General features: G+C 41.3%; 1 protein-coding gene across 3 annotated transcripts in view; it reads left to right on the top strand.

The window, feature by feature from the left end:
• MSRB3 (methionine sulfoxide reductase B3) overlaps positions 1-16837 on the top strand; it is an 89203-nt gene extending 72366 nt beyond the window's left edge. For 2 of the 3 annotated variants that reach the window (XM_074827302.1, XM_074827299.1), the window contains exons 6-7: positions 8923-9020; positions 12241-12499. In XM_074827302.1, the coding sequence (XP_074683403.1) occupies positions 8923-9020; positions 12241-12492 (350 nt within the window). In that variant the 3' untranslated portion in view covers positions 12493-12499. Of the gene's footprint in view, positions 1-8922; positions 9021-12240; positions 12500-14063 lie in introns of those variants that run through there. The other variant, XM_074827301.1, reaches the window with a different exon arrangement.
• Positions 16838-19625: the final 2788 nt, after the last annotated feature.

The raw sequence follows: 19625 nt of genomic DNA, 5'->3' as shown, positions 1-19625 counted from the left end.
TGCTGTTTCTTTCATTGGGCTGTCACAGGCTACATAGTATTGCTGTGAAAAGTTTTCCTTTGAAATCTTTCTTGAAAGAAAATATGGGGTTTAGCAGAAAGGACATGCTTTGCTTTAGAAACCATAACAGAAAGCAAAACAGAAGGTGAACATTATAATCTGAAATGTGAACTTTTTCCATTTCAATAGTTTCAGTTTTCAGAAGTTTTCAAAGTACAGCTGAAGTTTTCCACAGAAAACTTAAAGAAAAAGGTGTGTGTGGGAGTGTGTGTGCACATGTATATTGTTTTTGTCAGGCTTTTCTGTGAAGGAAGGTCTTTATTTTCTAGTCAGCATTATTACCTACCTCCTTTTGTTTGCATAAGAGGTTGTTAGAAAGATTTAAACCTCCCCCCCAAACCAACACTTGACTCCAAACAATCTAACCCCACAAATCATTCCTTTTTTCTTCTTTTAAGACTTTCTGCAGTGCCTATAGCTGTTGCATCCTTTTGTGCATGACAGTACAGTGTTCAATCGTGTTGTAGAGACAAAGTCTTAGGCAGAAGGCAATGTAGAGTTACCCTGGGTACCCGGTCCAGAGTGTCAGAAGTACCTCAGAAGTCTTTGCATGAAGCTGCATTGAGTAGCTTCTGCACTTCCCAGGTGAAGGAGGGCTTCATGGCAAGGTTCCTTGCAGGCCTTGACGAGCCTGTAGCTCATGACGAGATATTCCTGCACTGGGTTGAAAATCCTGCTCTGGAAGTGTGTTTATTTTAAGGACTAACTTAGTGGATAAGCTGTAATATTAGGCAAAGAGGAGGGTTTTGCTCTCCACTGCTTCATGGTGGCATCAGAAGGAGTCATACCCCACCTTCCTGCAGAGTCTTGTCCTGTGGCCGTATGACCCTTACAGCAGACCTGGTGGTTTGTGGCTCTGTCTTCACCCTGCTGTTCAGTACTCTATTCTGTCAACCTTTGGCAGACGCTGCCATCTGCTAACTGCCCTAGTCTTGGCCCAAAACCTGACAAAAGCTTTCCTTGATGGCCAAGAAAATTATGTCCCTTCTTAGTTATTTTTGACCAAGTTCCCTCACCAAGACATCTCATTCACTATCTAAAGTAAACAGAAGAAAGGGGGCCTTTGTCTTTTTTTTTTTGTTTTAATCAGTGTAATAACTCTTTCCCTTGTTTCAGAACTTTACAACTGCAATGAGAGCCTGTTTGTCCAGCTGTAATGAGGAGGGTGCTTGTCTGCTAGAGCACTCAGTGCTGGAGGCACTGTAGAAGGAGGCTCAGTAGAAGGAATATAACTGCGAAAGGAAGACAGTACAGGCTGCTCTTTTTTTTGAGTTAAAAATAATTCTGTCAGAATTCCACCTCTGTAGTTTCAGTTTTAGTGTGTAACTGAGTTCTGGCTGTTCTTTACAAACTTTATTTCTCAGACATGCATAACAATACTACAGGAAAGTATTTCAACAAACAAATTGTGGATGTTCATTGCTTGAAACACCCCATGACAAATTTTTCAAATATGTACTTCATCTGTAAATGCTGTTCATTTCATTGCCAGATGTTGATTATTACAAGGTTGCATTTGCTGGGTTTTTTTAACTTTCACTGTGAACACACTGCATTAGGATTCCAATTTTGTCAAATCACTTCCATTGTAAGGCCTGCCAGCTCTACTGCTATCCTGATTTACTCATCCTATGTGAAAGCTTCAGTTATTTTAGTGAATTGCACAGATAACTCATAGGTATACTGATTGCAAGATATTTTGCAATATATACATTTGTTTTACTAATACTGCTTTTGGAATGAAAACAAAAACATTTATTCGAAGTTGAATGCTTTAGACTGAGGTTACTAGGTCGACAGTAAATTTTAAAAACTATTTGAGACATTTCTTGATGGCATTTTAAAATTACAGCTTAAGGTTACACTGCTTCACACAATTCTGTTTGGTTCCTTTGATGCTGAAGATCTACAGCTGACTTATGTGTAAGATATATTTTTAAAAACATTAGCCATGATTTAAAGTAACAAGAGACACTGTTCAGATGAGGGGAGAAACCCATCCTTTGGGAGGAAGTGAGTTAGGTTCAGTAGTTTTGTTGAACCTGAACCAAGAAAGAAACCATTAGTAACTCAATCTTTGTAAGAAGACTTGAGGAAGATCCCAGCCCTGCCTACCTGTTGATTTTAGCAGCAGCCCAGACGTTGGAGATGCCAGGAGTGTTATAGAGGAAGGATGTAAAACAGCCAGCTTGTATTTAGCAGTATTTTAGAGCACAGTGAAAGGACTAAGGAAGCAGCTAAGGCAATAGCAGTATTGTGATACGGTTATTAATTGCTAAAAGAGAGCAGGCCCCATGCTTTCATTGCTCAAGAGACATCAGGAGCACTCTTGTTCTGAAAAATTCAGGTGTCAAATGAAATTCTAAATGTGAAGTTTCAGATCTCCCTTAACAATCCTTTTAAACAAATACAACGTCCTTCTACTAACAAAGAAATAAATCTGGATTGCATATGCTGTTTCATAGTAAGTAGTTTTGATGCTCAGAGTGCTGTAGTGGAAGAAAACAAATACCACCTTTATTTATGGCTTTCACTTTTTTATTTCTCAAGTGAGAAACATAAAAAAACAGATGATGATTGTCTCATAAAAGCTGGTATTAGAAGTTGAATTGTTTTGTAAAATTCCCTTCCCACACTGTTCTGTCAGAGTGGTGTTTGCCTGCTGCAGTAGCCCAACTTTGAAGTTCTAGACTGGTAGCATGTTAGAGATAAGCCCTCTCTTTACTTTTCCTTCCAAAATTAAGCTTTGTTTTGTATTTGTCTCCTCCCATCCCCTCCCCCAGCAACCTAGCTACCACTCTGATGCTCTGTACCTTCTGCTGAAAAACAGCACCATGTCATCCTTTTTACCTCTGGATGGAGCTGAAAAGGACCAACTGCTTTTTTTCTAGTGGAATACATATCTGATGTAAAGTTGTTTGCTGGTGAACAAGAATGCTTCTGTGCCTGATTCTGTTTCTAGCTACATTTGGGTAAATTAGATGAACCTCTACTGAAAGTAGTGTTACCTAATGGTAAAATATTTGTAAGTAAGTATATTTATGGTGCATTCATCATCATCGAGATATTATGAAAAATAACCCAGAATGTTAGCCATAAAAAGGTCTGGGTTTGGACAGGCATTCTACATAATGGCGATATGTCACTTTCTAGTTCTACGTTAAACTTGTATGTGAGAAGTTACAGCTGTGGATGACTGTGTCTTTCAGATTCAGTTTCAATAAACCTGTGAGAAAGAAAAAAGTGAAGGCCCTTCAGCTTTACAGCAGTTTCAAAGTAGAAGCTTTATTACCTTTTTTTTAATCCTATATGCTTTATGTTTTTACACAGACGTAGCTTCTCAGTGAAGATAAATGATGAGACTCTACCTTAAAAAGCCTTTGGGTTTTCATTAATCCGCATTAGGTTAAAAGGGAATCAGAATTCTAAAAATACAGCACATCAGAGAAAAAAGGTATTTTTCAGGTCAAGGTCCTCTTTTCCATCTGGTGCCATTTGGTAGTTCTAACATCTTCCATCTCCCCCTACTTCTCCATCTGTAAATAACTCACTGAAGTAAATGCTTGGAATAATTACAGCAAAGAATGATAAAATGCAGGTTGAACTTGATCTCTTTGGGACCTAAAATGAAAAACATGACTATAGACATCACAGTTATTGAAAAACTGTGGAGGTCTCCAGTCAGCAGGTGGATGAAATGGGAATAATGTTGGAGCATTAGATGGTTTGGGATTGCAGTTGTGCTGTTCAAAAAAATGTCAAAAGGAGTATTAGTTCAGGAGAAGGGAAAAAATAGCCTAGCAGGGCTGATGTTCAAAAGCAGCCTGCCGTTTTGCTTCTGCAAATAATTATAGGCTCATATTTTAATGGTTAGATGTCTAAGTGCTTGCATCCATTTATTAGGAAGTTGGAGATCTAACTACAAGAAAATGTGTGCAAACTTGCAAAACTGGAAGGAGGTTTGAGATGCTTCTAAAATTGATCAATCAATCAACAGCTGGACTGCTTTCCAAAAGTTTATGGGAACAGAATGTCTTTCTTTTTTGCATGAGGTCAGCATTGCTCCAAGAAAGCGTCCTGGAGTAGCCCACAAGATAAGGTGCTTTGGAACTTTCTGTGAAAGAAACAATCTACTCCTGCTGGGGTTTCATATCTCTACCAGGAATGCACAAAGGGGGCTGGACTGACTGTAGGCACACTGCTGCCACTGCGTTACTCAGGCATTACAACCACTTTGGCATCTCAGTTTCAGAAGAAGACAAACTGTTCAGTTTGTCAGCTGTCTGGGACTGCTGTGTGCTGGCTGGCTGCCTGTGTGGTCGTGATAACCACCTTGTGCCAGCTGCCTCTGTAGGTGCCTGCCTTAGGTGGCTCGTTAGTAATACAGAATCAGGTATCTAGAATACAAGGTCTGAAAGCGAGAAAGAAGATGCCTCTTTTGAATGATTTGAAAGCCTGTGCCCAGGGCTGCAAAAGCAACATCCAGTATAGGTTACCAAAGCCAACATTTCTCTTCTTCCCTGTTCTCACTGTTGCTGCCCAGGGCAGTACCAGGCCATCTCTGCTCTGAAGAAAGCATTCTTTGACGAAGAGGCATGAACTGCTGTCTTGTCTTTGCCAGAATAGGGACCATTATGAAAAACAAGGATTCGGTTTTGGTGAGGGGGTGTGGGGTGAGTTTTAGAAATGTTGTGCAGCTTTTAGAAAATATTTGGGGGATGTCCCAAAATGAGGAAGAACGGGACATGACTCAGTATGTGTGACACCCAGCAGCATAAGATCCTTTCTATTACTCATGCAGGATGGAGCGGAAAAGATCTGTCAGTAATGTTCAGTTTACACATGGTTTTCACTTAAGTACTTGACAGAAGAAAGTTTCATTGCTTTATTTGGTGTATTTTAGATCCAAGAAAGGATACTTGCTATATATCTGAAAAACTATTCATCTCCATGTCTGCTTATTAATGTATCAGAAACTGGCCCTTAGGACATAGCGGCCTGATTCCCGTGTAAAGGGTCATCAGAATGAGCACAAACATAACAGACTCTTATTTTAAAGCCCTTTTATATTGCCAGTGTGATGCAAAGTGATTCTGAAAATAAGAATAAGCCCATTTTAAATGTCTATAACGTGATAAAAATTGCTGACCATTACTGTGTCATACTCTCCCTCAAACTAAACTTTACATTCAAGGATAAATGTATTCACAAATCTTAGCTGCTGTTCACACAAACAAAAAAAAGTGTAAATGTCATTTGAAGTTGTTCACTCAGCTGGGAGACTTCCCCCACCCCGATCTTGTCTCCTGCAATTATCCTTTGCCCCTTTCCTCTGGCAGCTATTTCTTCCTAGCTGTTATGTTTTACCATCCTTCAGAAGACAGCGGCCCCGCTCCTGCTGCCCATCAGATGTGGTGACTAGACCTGACAGAAGGCCATCACCTGGGGAGGGTTGAGTCTCGGCACCAGGGTTTGCAAAGGGTTCTCCTCCAGTGCTCAGTCTCTGCAGTGCTTAGTGTTACTGTTTCTCAGCTCAGCAGAAGCAGAAGAGATCCACAATGCTCTTCTTCCCCCCCCCCCCCCCCCCCCGCCCCATTCCTGCAGAAGCATGCCCTTTCCAAATAGCCAGGCCGCTGTCAAAGACAGGCTGAAGCTTTAATGCATGGTTGACAGCAGTCTAAAATGTAGAGCGAGGCAGCCATTTTGCAGCCTTACAGCAGGAAGGCGGCAGGCACTCAGAAGGACAGGAGTCGAGGAGCAGCAGCCAGTGAGACAGCAGGAGATGTAGCCTGAAACTTGCAAAGTGGAGGCCACTGCTGGGTCATTCACCACTTACAAAGCAGAAAGATGGTATGAAGACTCCACAGGGGTTTGGTTGGCTTTCTACATCACTGGGAGTTGCCTGATGTGCAGGCAAGCAGACTCCTTCTACAGCTTGTTCCTGGCAGCTTTTGAAGTAGAGAAAATGGCCAGAGAAGGCTTAGCAAACTATCAAATGGGTTTTCCACTTTAGCCTAGGAGAGAGGAAATGAGACAGCAGAGGGGGATTGATTTTCCTGGTGAGTTTGGTTCATCAACTCAATGAGCAGTTCACTTGTCTTCCTCTCAAAGTCAACAGAGTGACAGTGTGTTTCACTGTGCCCTTCAGGACCTTTTCTGTTGCAGGGTTTGCTCAGTTTTCAGTCAACCCTCATGGAGCTACTGGTTTGTCATGGCAATGCTAGTGCCTAGTCAGCCATGTCACTCAAGAAGACATGGCTTGATTGAGAGTTAAAAGCCCACGTTGTGGAGGCACAGTCTGTTTCCTAGTCCCTGTCTTGGAGACCATATGTGGCAGTGGTGGAGCCTTTGGAACATGTGTCATGTGTAGCATGAACTGACAGCCTAAACTGAAGTCACTCTAGTTGGGTCCAGAGGCTACTTTAGGAAGAGCTTGTCTGTTTATATAGGTTTCAGATTACTTCATTTTTTAAAAGTGGATGGACTGCATCCAAAGCAAATAATTTTTCTGTGGTGAATGGGAAGACCAAAAGGAAAAGTCTGGAGAAAGGAGAATGGATGGTCTTACTTTAATGTCAAAGCTGACAAACACGTCTCCTCCAAACCCTTCTCACAAGATAATTTTCTCAGCCAGACACAGATTGCTTCAATCTCTGTGTAGCAGTCTTTGAAGCTTCCTCCTTATTGCTGTTATGGAGGTGGCAGGGTTGTCTTTGAGAATTTCTGCAGCACTGAAGTGTTCCTCCTCCAAAGGCTTTCACATGATCAGATAGTTGATTGCTTCAAACAGCTCCCTCTTTGGAACTTCTCTGCTATCACACAAGGGCAAACTGATATGTCTGTTTTGCAAAATTACTAAATTAAAAAAACCTAAAAAGGCTTCATTAAAAATATTTTGACCAGCTCTATGTAAGGCCTCAATTGTTGTTAGAGGCCCAGCTAAGAAGATGACAAATGGTGTTGGAAAGGAGCCACCAATTAGGAGACATAAGTTTTTCTGTCAACAGGATAATCCCTTTTACAAAACTTGTCCTAGGTTTATTCCTTTTCTGTTTGTGAAGGTATTTGGTTGGCATATTTTGCATGAGGGGAAGAATTTATGAATTGGTTTTTCATGAATTGTTTTTTTATGGTTGTCATTGCTGCACTGTTTTGAGTTCCCGTCTTGTGGGATATTGTCCCTGTTCAGAGTTCTTGCTCCTCAGTCTGTCTGGTGTCTACAACTCTTCCATTTGCAATACTTTTTGGGAAAAAAAATGACTGTATTTACTTCTTCAGTGAGTTCTGGAGTGGAAATACTTGTGATGGTAGAAGGCACCTTGGGAGCATAGGACTTGGGGCTTGCAATGCCTTCAGGTTGCAGTCTTAGGAATGTTACTGTATGGGTGTTCCCAAAAGGAAGTGAAATGCATTTCTGAGCATTTCTTAACAATTTATGCCTGTTATGCTTGCATCCTTAGTGTTCTTCCATATTTAATGGTTTAACATACAACTGAAGGCACATGGGGTTTTTTCCAGTTTACACGCTTCCTTTACCCCCATTCAGAAAACTTGATAGCTTCCACACCTCCTTTTACTGTAAAGGAAATTTTACTCACTTTACTTATGGGAAGCTGTATACATCCTTTATTCATCTGCATGCAGTGATTCACAGCTGCTGCTGTGTTTCTTAATAGCTTATTGCAAGTCAATTTATGAAATCATCAGTAGCAAATGCTTAACAGATATTAGAAGAAGAAACAAGGAAGTTCTGTATACATGGGAATATGTGTAATACACAGAGAGCAAGGGCCGCCTGTGCATGTTGTATTTGGCAAGAGACTGAATGAGAAGGACAGGTAGCCGGTGGGATTTCAGATGGACACTGGTAGATGTTGACATGACCTTAAAGCCTGTCAGGTTCTTGTGTGGGAACCCAGCTTCAGGAAATGGAGCATATGATGACAGGTTTTTGAGGGGTGGCTGAAAAATTACAGGTGGGTAACAGGTATCTACTGGGACACTGAATAGACCTGCATTGTTTTTTACCTGTGTTGTGGAGAGGAGGAGACTTGGCATGAAATAGTTAAAGAATGGAAGGTCCTTATTCAGATGATAAGTGGCCATTACTGGTAGATCAGGTATACACCTCATCATCATCTGGTGTCAGGTCATGCTGCTCGGTGCTCAGCTAGTAGCTGTGTTGAACATACACGTTAATGAGTGCAATTGTTTTGTCCTGGATGCAGACCATCTACTAGTGTCTAATACAGGCATAGTTATAACTCCACCTGTCCATGGCTGATCTGATGCACTCATTACTGTTTTGAAATTAGACACAATAGTAGTTATCTTACTGCCTCGTAATGTGTGATGGGTCAGTGTCTGAGCACATCCTTCTGGGTGTGACCATGTCTTGGTGAAGGCAAAGGTTAAGGCAGGTTTTGGGGCTCTAAGTTGCAACTTCCTAACTCTTTTTTAAAGGACCTTTACACTGCAAAAGCAAAACCACTTGTGTTCCATAAAGTCTTGCTCTTTTCTTCAGGGTGGAATTTCTGGTTTTTTTTAAACTGATGGTGAAGCTGAATCTGGCTTACCTGAGCAACCACCTTCGTACCTGAGCAGCTACTGCTGATTGTGGTGGGGTGCAGAAATCTGTTGAGATGGAAGATGAGCAGCTTAGTCCTTGCCTGTAAACAACGTTGTATTTAGGGGGAAATTTTCCAAAGTACCTAAGTGATTTAGGATCCAAAATCTCCATTTCAGTTATTTCCAGGCTCTGGAGTGAGATAAACATTTTTCAAAGTGTGATTCTGTCTTGCTTTTTACAATGCCATCTGCCACGAAGATGCCCTCTTTTCTTATCTTGTTCCTCTTTTCCAGGTTGGCCTTCCTTCTATGATGTGATCAGTCCCGATGCAATTACTTTCAACGATGATTTCTCCTATGGGATGCATCGGATTGAAATATCCTGCAGTCAGGTTAGTTTATAGCACACACAGACCATTCTGATGGCAAAGGCTGCAAAAAACATTACAGCATGCTGTACTTTCCCTAAGATTTGCAAACCTTTCAGTTCCATTAAATAGTAATCATTGTGAAAGAGCACAATGGGTCGTAGGTATAACAGCTGGGTGGAACGAGCTGAAGGCACAAAGGGCTTGTTGGAATGCACATTGTTGTCTCATGTGAGATTTAACAGAGCAGATGTAAATGGTTGGACTTGGTGCTGAGTCTACAAAGATTGTCTTCCTGAAGAGGGTCCCTTCAAAGGAGCTCCTGAGCCTGGCCGACTGACTCCACATGTGAGCAGTTGAGAGGGAAGTCGAAAGCAGTGGAGCGACTGTCTGTGTGCTGATTCCATCACAGTGCATTACTGTGCAGCTGGGCTAACGCATTCCAAAAACTCATTCCTAGTGCAGTCCTAATGGCTGCCTCAAACAATCCCATCTGCCGTAATAATGAAGTCAGTAGTCTTTCAAAACATGCCCGAATTTTCCGTTATCTGTCTTGTTCTACTTTCTCTCATCTTTTGTGCTGCCCTCCTCTCTGTGAAAGGAATGGCCTAATCATTACTTAGCAAAGGGAGAAGCTACTTCATCAGCGTTCAGCCGACGTACCCAGCAGCATGCAGTCCTCTAGCTCCACATGCTCAAACTTCTCCTGAGAGAAGCAACAGCTTTATTTGGGCAGTGATAATTTACTGTTCACTTTCCAGACAGTATTGGTGGAGGGATAACTGATTTTATCCCCAACGGTATGCATCATTACTATCCAGTCAGTCCTCCTATATAAATGCTCAGAGTTAAGAAGCTTCTCAAAAAGAGCCAAGATTGTCTTTATGGAGAGTCTATTAACTTCAGTCTGGGTAGAGGGTTTGGCCCAACACGTTAATGGCCAGATCAGCGTGTCTGCTAGTATGTCATGTGTACTATGTAATTCTGTAGTTTTTACATTGATTATATGCTTTAGAAGATCCATTTAACACTTTTGGGGAATATCCATTTCCCTAAATTCCCTAGTGAGGTAGCAGTGGGACTGCAGACTCAGAATCTCGTGCTTCACCAGTGATTACTGGCATAATCAAAAATGCAACCCGCTCTCTTCAGCTCTGCTTAGTAGGCCTGAATAGTGCTAAAATCAGTGTGCTGCCAACCTTCTGAGCCTGTATCTGCTGACACACTTCAAGAGATGGCCAGAGCTCCTGGTTTCACCTGAGAGAAGCCCAAGGCAGCCTGTGGTCAGGCCAAGGAATCTGGAAATGTCATTTACCTGTTGCCAAACAAAATAACGTTAGCAGACCTGAGACCAGCAGTATTAGCAGCAGTCACATGCAGACACCATGAAATTAAAGTAAACCCAAAAGCTGAATTTAAAACATTAAGAAAAAAATACAACCAAGGTTGCTATATAACCCAATGGCAACTTCCTACCAGCTACTCCAATTTCTGGGTCAATAACCCCACGGATGATCAAGTCACACAGGAAAATAGCTTGAGGAGTGGTGAGCATCTTTGCAGCCACCACTCAGCATTGTGTATCTGTAACAAAACCATTTCCTCCCCTCCTCAGAGCCCTAGGAATGTGAGTCACACATGCAGCTGCAAAAAAACGCAGTTCTACTGCAGCCTGGAAAGCAGTGGGATTGATATGTCAGGCCTTGGTAGAACTGGAGGGAAATAACCTCTCCCACACCCAAAACCTTATTAATCTTTTGCAGATTTTTCTTTAAAAGTCCTTCCACCTGTCTGAGAGAATAAAAAACTCTTTTAATGTTCTCCCTTATAGAAAGCAAACACTGGGGGAGAATTACTGTAATATTAATCAAAGACATCCATGGCATTATCCTAGAAATAACTTCTGCATTTTTTTTGGAAACATGTCACCCTGGATGTATTTAAAGATCAATGATTAGAGGCAGGTAGAAGTTAACTACAAATGCATTTGAGGAATATTGTAAAACTGGTTGCATCTCTTTTTTTTTTCATCTTTCCTGCTCGAGAGTCCCTTCCCTTGAGGTCTCCCTAGCTATTATTTGTACCTGTACAAATCAGTAAAATTCTGTAGTCACAGAAATACTGTTTGCACACTGATTGTCTGGACTTGACTGCAGCAGCTGACTGCAAGCTGCTTTCCGTGTCTCCCAGCAGCATATTAGAACCAGGAGGCATGGGAGATCCAAGCATACTGACAGTTAGCAGTGACTCCCCCTTTCCTGCTCCCAAACACATACTTCAAGTGCTTTACTCTAACCGTTTCACCGTCCCAGTGCATTCTGCCCAGTATATTTATGTGCAAGGCTGCAACAAATGATTGTTTCTTTTGGGGAGGCTTTGCAGACATGTATATACATCCTAGAAAAACGGTCGCCACCTATTATGTGTGGGAAGAACAGTAAAATCAATTCATCCTTTGTACTCTCAGCTGAGGGCCAGGTTTCTTATACTGTGATACAAAGGATTGAATTACGTTTCTTTTCAGGGCAGATGAGTTATAGAGTCCTCTACAGAGAGAATCGCCACATAAATTTTTGGTGAGGGGTAATCTCAAAAGGTAACAAATTTTTCAGTAATCCAATCCTGGTGTGATTCTGCCATCACAAGAAGGTGTAATGAGACTTCCTTGGACTCTCACACAGCTTCTCAGGTTTTGTGAGGAAAACCTTTTTTGATAGATTGTCTTTGTAGTCTGTATGTTAGTATATTACTCCTGCAGACTGTTTCTCTCTACGGTTTCTTTTGTTCTATTTCTGTCCAGTGGAGAGGAAAGATTTATCTTTGGTTAAATGTTAATCTGGAAAAGATCTGTTTAACACTTCTAGCCAGGAGGTTTTGAAGCATTCTTAGTTGAGATGAGATGATTTAATTAGGATGCTGAGCATTTAGAAAAATACTCTCTCTGGGACACTTAAGTTTTTTTAGATTTTTTTTTCACAAGTTATGGAAAAGCTTTATAATCAGGTTAAATGCCTCATTGTGAGAGACCCCACTCTGAGAAACAGCTAAGGTTTTCTGTGCAAACTGCCTAAAAAAGGCTTTCAATCTAAAGGAAAATGAAATAAAATAGGCAGTGGAGAATGGAGGAAAGGGTGGCAAGACAGCAACCTTTCAGGAACAAGACTTGAAGCGTCATATTCTCTGGTTCTCATGCAACTTTCCTTTGCCTTTTCCTTATTTGCCATGTTTTGTCTTCCTTACAAAGCCGAGCAGCTGCTGCTTAACCCAAAGTCATCCAAGCCTTTTCCCATTGCCTCTGGGAGCTCATCCTACTGATACCATGGGCTGGAAGTGCCCTCATTTGTTCCTGGGGTTCTTGCTGGACTGCCGTGGCTGTTTCAGTGACACTTCTCCAGGAGTGGGGAGCCTGCCCTGGGATGTGGCTGCACAGGTGGGAGCGATGTGTGGGAGCACTGAGGCTTCACATGCCTACCTGCCCTGCTCCCAGAGTCAGTGAGGATTATTGTTTCAGCTGTCATTAAATGAAAAGAGTTTCTGTCCCTCCTAGCTGGTGTGAGAGCCTCGCCCAGCCTTTCAGTCTGTTGACAGAGTTTAACCTGAAGCCAAGACTTTACCTGCTTCTACAGACACCCTTCCCACTGCTTTGGTGAATTAAAGGCCATAACAGCAGGGGAACATTAGCAACACATTAACTGCAGGGTAGAGATTTGCCACCACTAACTCATTCACAGTTTGTAATAGTCAGTATTGCCTCTAAGTATTTGGGATACTATGAATTAATTAAATGTTAAGAATAATTTGCAGTCTTTAATTTTTGCTGTCTGACTGTGAGCCCACGAGCAGCTCTGTGATCTCAATTACATCATTTGGGCTCTCACTGAGATCAGCTATGGACTTGAAAGGACAAGGCTCTTTGCTAAAGCAGCATGACTTTCCTGTTCAAGATAAATATTTCTCCAGTGCAAGGTTTTATTTTTTTATTTCTCATGGCAGGGTATAAAAATGAACTTGTGGAATTTAAGTAACTAATTACAAGAAGTTCTTATTATCCAGATAAGTTGTCAGCCATAATATGCAGTGATAGTAATCCTAATTTTTGAATAAGGATCAACTGGATCAGCTTCTTCAAAATATTGTAGTCTTCTGTAAAACAAGGGACTGTTACCTTTCTTACAGACAGCAGCAGTAGTGTTCACCCTGAGTACCACTGCGAGTATCTGAGGCTGATACATAAAAGTGTCAGCAGACCATCTGTAGTTTCATATTCCTTACAAAAAGCAAATCCAGCATCATTCCTATTTATAATTACTCCCAGCTAAAGATTATTCATTCAGAAATACTTTACATATCTTCACTACAGGTCTTTTTCAGTTATCTGTCCCTGTCTCCTGTGTACTACAGAAAACAGTGTGAGATGAGTAGTGGATGAGCTCCATCCCCTCGAGGGGTGAGGAGCAGAGGTGTACCCAGAAGGGCCCTGATGCCCAGAAGAGTGCTAGGCTATGAAAAGAAAAAAGAAAAAAAAAAAAAAGAATATGAGGGCATACTTCAAAGAATATCTTCAGTGCTTTAGGTCCTTGCCAGGATCACCGAGGGGTTTAGTGTCTTCTTACTGAGGGGCGTAGCAGATGGCTGCAGGCTGAGGAGAGCCCAGAGCTCAGGCTGCCTCTTTCTTGCACAGATATCCTTACAGCAGTAAGTGAAACGTGGGCAGTGCTGCCCTCACCACTGTGTTTTTAACTGAGCTCCTGCCATGAGATCATTACAGAGACAGGCGGCTTCTCAGAAATAGTGGCCCAACCAAACATACACAATGGCACGATGGGAAACATCCAGGAAGTTTGGGCTTGAAGTCTTAGGCGCCCGTGATATCTCAGAAGTTCATCTTCCTGGATCACTCTTACAAATAAATGTAGTTTGCAAATCCCACTTGAAAGGGCAATGTAAGCACCGATGTGCTTCCAAGATGTGCTTCCTTGGAAGCGGCTGCTAGTTATTGCTTAACACCACGGTGATGCCATCAAGCTGCACAGAGACACAGTGATACTCTATTGTGTTTTGTTTCAGTGTGGTGCTCACCTGGGGCATATTTTTGACGATGGACCTCGCCCAACTGGCAAACGATACTGCACAAACTCTGCTTCGTTATCTTTCAAGCCAGCAGACAAGAACAACTCTGGAGAAAGCAGTGGTAACACCAGTCCTGCCCAAACAGGCAAAGCTGAGCTGTAGGATAAAGTAAAGCCTGCAGAAAACTGCGCTGATCCCACACAGCTTACAAGGAATGTTTTCTAAGTTGCCTGCTCTCTTATATCCTAAGAATGTTTAAACGTATGAAAGCATTTTGCACCATCCTTCTTCCTCACCATTTCAGAACTGAGGCCTTGCCTGCCTGTGCATTTACTATATAATTGGATTGAAAAATGTGTTGACTGACTCCACAGGTTTTCTTTTCCTTTCTTTGAGATTGCTCTGGGGAGGTCTTAAAATCAAGAGGCTTTGGCATAATTAGTTATTAGTTTTTTCTTGGTGCTGTGTTACTCTGGGTTTGAACACTATTCCTTTTTGTGTGGGAGATGGGACTTGTGTTTATCTCCAGTCTATAGGAAACTTCTGGGCATAAGAAAATCCTGAATTCCTAGCACATCTCTGCTTTGTTCTGACTTGCGAGGCATGCAGCCTTTGGTCATATGTATTCAGCCATCTCCCAGCATCAGCCACACCCTGCAAAAACTTGTAGTTATGGCTGTTCCTTCCCAACTGAGAGAGATGGATGAGATGTAAAGCCCATCCTTTGGCTAATTTACTGCCAAAATTTCAAGGGTGTGGTTGAAAGGATGTAAACATTGTCTCAGCATCTATTTTTCCCCTTTGTTTGGTATTTAAATCAAGGTTTTAACTAGTAAGGCTCACTTTTGTGGGCTACTAATGAGGTTTTGTCTTTTCGTGAGGCCTGCTCAGCAACTGTAACTCAAATCTGAATTAAAGTTGAAATCTGCAGGGGGTAATTATATGGACAAGTGCAGAGATAAACTTGAGAAGTGAAGTAGATGAGGGATGACACTAGGCTCTTTATCTTGTCAGTTGCTACAAGGATTCAAAAACATGACAGTTTCTGCTAAAAGGGAGTTTAGGAATGAATGCAACAGAAAGAGAGAGACACTCCTGAAGTATCCAGTTTTAAAGATTAGCTGGTCTGGATGCATACTGCCTACAAGGCCACAGCCTTTAATTTGTGCAATTGCGGTGTAGGACATGAGTGATGGGGTTGTTTTAAGAAATGAATTTGAAAAAAGCCTGTGAGAGCTCCAGGAATTTTCATGTAGCAGAATTTGCTGTCTCATGTTTTTCACAGCTGCTTCTAGATTTTGTTGAATAATAGTTTGTCTAGAATTGTGCATAATACTGTTCTTTAAGCTATACCATACAGTATTTGCTAACACCACTTTGCCTTTAAGCATTGAGAGACTTAATGAATATAGTATTTACTTCTATTAGCAAACTTTCTGACTAACATATTTGGATCCAATGTTATTTCTAGCAGGAGCAAAGCAAAGCAGCCACTGATTTTTATGAAAGCAGAATTGAGGTTTTTATGTCAGTGATAATAAACATATCTAAAATACAAACATCCTTCAGTTAAAATACAACTACTGTAAAAGCATATGGAATGGTCAGAATTGCCTTTTTTTAGCAACATAAGACATGAAAAAAGCATACAATACCTTAACATCAAATAGATGCAAATAAGAATGATAGATATTTAGAGCTAAAACACTCAGGCTCTGCTGTAGCAAGCACCTACTCACATCTGAGTGAGTATTCCCCCAGATGTCATGCAAGGAATTGCTCATCAGCTGCAGGAAAGGTTGTGCAGACCTTGGTATTTCAAGGCAGTCAAGTTTCTCCTGGTCCCGTTGATTTTTAGCAATTTCTTCTAGAAGGACTGTTTTTATCCCTTGCTTTTATTTCAAGAAATGTAGGTTTTCTCTACCACATTTTCTGGCATAAACATAAAAAACAGCAGCATCTATAAAAATGTGGTACATAAATGTGGTTTAATTCCAGATTGCTGTTGGATTTAAGTGTTATCAAATTTCAGTATATTCCTGTCTTATGTTAAAGAAATATGTTACTTAAACTTCACTATGCAGTAATGTGTGCTGTCCTACAGGAGATTTATTTTTGCAGGATATGGAGTGCAATGAAATGAGTCAATATGGTGAGGTGTATGTGATCTCTGGGAGTTAGACCATTTAACATAGGAAATGCATTGTTCTCTCTTGTGCGCAAACTATATCGCAGCGCAGTGCAAGGTAAGACAGATTTCCTTTTATTGCTCTTAGAAGATGCTAGTAAGGGCTAGTATTGAACCCTCCGAATTTGGTTGAGTCTGGTTATGATCATGGCAGAGGAAACTTGGGAGCTGAGCACAATGTATAGAATAATAGGAGAATATTTCTGTATGTTTAAATTTTGCACTGTCTAGATGCTTACAAAAACTGAACGCAAACTGCGTAGAAATGGCAAACTATATTTTATAATATCTCTATTGTTACTCAGATGTTTAAATAGCATACCTTAAAATATCATGTAAGTCACATGTGTTATTTATATATACTATATATATATTTAAAATTGCACATGTTTTATATATATATATACGTACACACACATATATTATCCAAGTATAATTTTAGCCTTCGGTATCTTTTTAATAACTAAAACCTTTCCTTAAGAGGGTTCAATACTTTTAAGAAATCAAATATACATTTTTCAAATTAAATTTGTTTTCATATATTTGTTGTACACAAATATAAAATAAATTTCTTTATAGATAATTCTGTTCTCCTTCCTTATTTGTCTGGTTTTATGTCAGGTTTTTGTTCCCCTAGCTGCAGCATGTATTAGGGAACTGGTTTTACTTTGCTTTCCCTTAATTTACTGTGAAAATTATATATCCAGCACTTTATCTCTAGCAGGTTTCTGGCAGGAGTGTAGCACTGCCCGGTACCAGGTGGCCTCGCACTTAACCTGCTTTCAAGAGAATATTGCAAGCACCCAGGCCCAGTAGAGAGGGGAAATGTTTAGAGAAAGGCTCAACTTTTACTTAGCAGAAGTTTTGGTTGCTTCCAAAAGATGTGTTGTGGGATGTGGTGAGTCATGGGCGTGCCGTAGGAGCCCCGTGGTGCCTGGGCTCTGTCTGCGGTGGAGGAATTTGGCTGGAAAGTTGGTTTCTGTCAAGGTTTCATCTCCAAGGATGCAGGTTTGAAATGCCCCACGGGCAGCAGGTTAATGCTGCTTGGTAGATCAGCTCTGCAGTGTGTTTTAAAAGATAGGTGTGAGGGAGGGTTAAGAAGTTGCAGGCTGTTTTCAAACCAGTTTCCATGCTTGTGTTCATGGGAACCGGAGAGTTACATCAAAATTAATTCACTTGCTGATTGTTTTCAATCATTGCAGAGTGTCCTAGGACAGATGGCACACTGAAGACTTGTTTTACAAATTTAGTATAATCGCTGTTAGTCCAAAAATTAATCCCTTGTAGCCCTCTGCCTCCCACCTGTCCACTGTAGTTCACTCTCAGAACTGTAATAGTTTGATATTTCTGAAACGAGGGACTAACCAGTACCCACTAAAATGGGATGCAGGGCTGGACACCCGGTGGTGGCTTTGCCTTGCACTCCCAGCATAACCCAGCCAGTCTGTCAGCATCCAGAGGTGCTGTGCTAAGGCAGATCTTTGGAGGTGTGCGGTCCTCTTGCAGCTGCTGACCTGGCAGCAGACACAAGGGATGGCTCTGTGCTCCAGTCCAGCTCAAGGCTGGCTGTGTTTTGCAGTGCATGGCATGCAGTTGTGCCTAAGACACGTGTAGACCCCACCACTTCAAAAACAGGGAAATTTCTAGCAAGAGATGCTCTCCCTGCTGCTCCTGCTGTTCCTCAGTGTGCCCTGGCCACGGGGTAGGAGAAGCAGTGGTGGCAGGATCAGCAACACGAGGACAGTTAATGAACCACTTTGTGATTCTCTTATCATTGTAGCTATATGGCTTCCATATATTAAAGGCATCTTAACCATAAGCCTTTTTCACAAGCTCTATTAGCTCTCATACACTAAAAAAACACAGTGTCTGTATGTGAACTAGTTAAAACTGGGGCCTTACCAAGTGGCTATAGCATGTATTATATAACATATATTCCCATATGGATGGTGGTAGGCTGACATCCAGATTGATGCAGCAAAGACATTGCTTCAGGAAAGGAGAGGGAATTTGTTGTGAAGTAATGCATTTACCTCATATTTGTACTTGCAGGTAAGTAGTATTTGCAGGCTCTGTTACCTCTCAGGATAAAAGGCAATATAAAACTGAAGCACACAACTTGCCTCCAGTGGTCCAATGCTAGATAGTGATAATAATGACTGACAGGATAGGACCTGCCCAGCATGAGTCATGAGACTTTATTGCCCACTCAACAGCTGACAAAGGTGAGGCTGACACTAGCTAAGCTCCAGGGTATTTCCTCTTCTTCCTCAACCCCAAAATGGCTCAGTTAAATAAGACCACATCATAAGTCAGCATTTTTGTTGGGGTGACAGTGAAGAATATATTGTGACACACATGGTGCCAAGTGTGGATGTGGATGTTCGTACTCTATTGATGGTACTGAAAGATCTCAGTCTTAAGTCATTTAGCTTTCTTTTGCAGTCCCTTACCTAGCTGAATTTCGTAAGACATGAGGTTAGGCCTTTTTTAACAGAATATGTGATGTATATTAATTTTTCCTATTGTTCAGTATGTTACAAAATCTCTGTGGTTAATGTCACTGCATGGCTAGCAGTCCTCTGCTTCTTCACCTGTGGTCTGCGAGGCAATGTGAAATACATGATACAGGCTACTTTTCTGGTCCTACCTAAGTTTCAAAATCATGCCCTCTCTCTTCCCATCCTTGAAGGAATTTAAGGATGAAAGCAAAACAGATGTTTGCACTTTCCAAATTAAAATCAGTGTGCTCTATACTCACTTGTTTACAGAACAAATGGCAGAGTATTCAATGGCACTAGAAGCAAATGCATCAGCTTCCAAATTCCGTAGAATAAGACAAAATGTTGCTTAGCTCACTGGCAAACTGAACTAATAGTTCTTGTTTTATTGACTATTAAAATGAGGCCACCTACAGGTCCCACAATAAACGTGCAGAAATGTTTAATCCTTCACATGTGAAGAGCTGCATTCCAGTCTGGCTTGCTCCCGCTTTGTTATAAATGGAAGGCATACACCACAGTGTCTGACTATGCTTTTCAGATCAAAGGCATGACAGCAGTCAGCAACTGCTTTTTACAGTCACTTTTTAAAAAAATGCAAGATAATATTTCCAAATGCACCCAAATCAGTGAAATCACTGAAATAGCCAAACTCCAAGCAGTGTAGGCATGTGACATTCTGAAATCCTTATACAGGCCACTGGTGTAATATTAAATGCACTAAGCAAGGTCTCTGTTATGTCCACATGTTTTTGGGATCAGGACCCGCCTGAGCAGCCCAAATTAAGCAGGAATAATACACGCAGAAACCTTCCCCAGAGACCTCCCAGGACTTGTAGCCAGCCTCCTCAGACCTTTCGCTTAGCCAGC

The sequence above is a fragment of the Strix aluco genome, chromosome 5 (genome assembly GCF_031877795.1).
Source record: "Strix aluco isolate bStrAlu1 chromosome 5, bStrAlu1.hap1, whole genome shotgun sequence".
Lineage (NCBI taxonomy): Eukaryota > Metazoa > Chordata > Aves > Strigiformes > Strigidae > Strix > Strix aluco.
The sequence above is the reverse complement of the archived record's forward strand: the minus strand, read 5'-3'. Positions and strand labels throughout refer to the sequence as shown.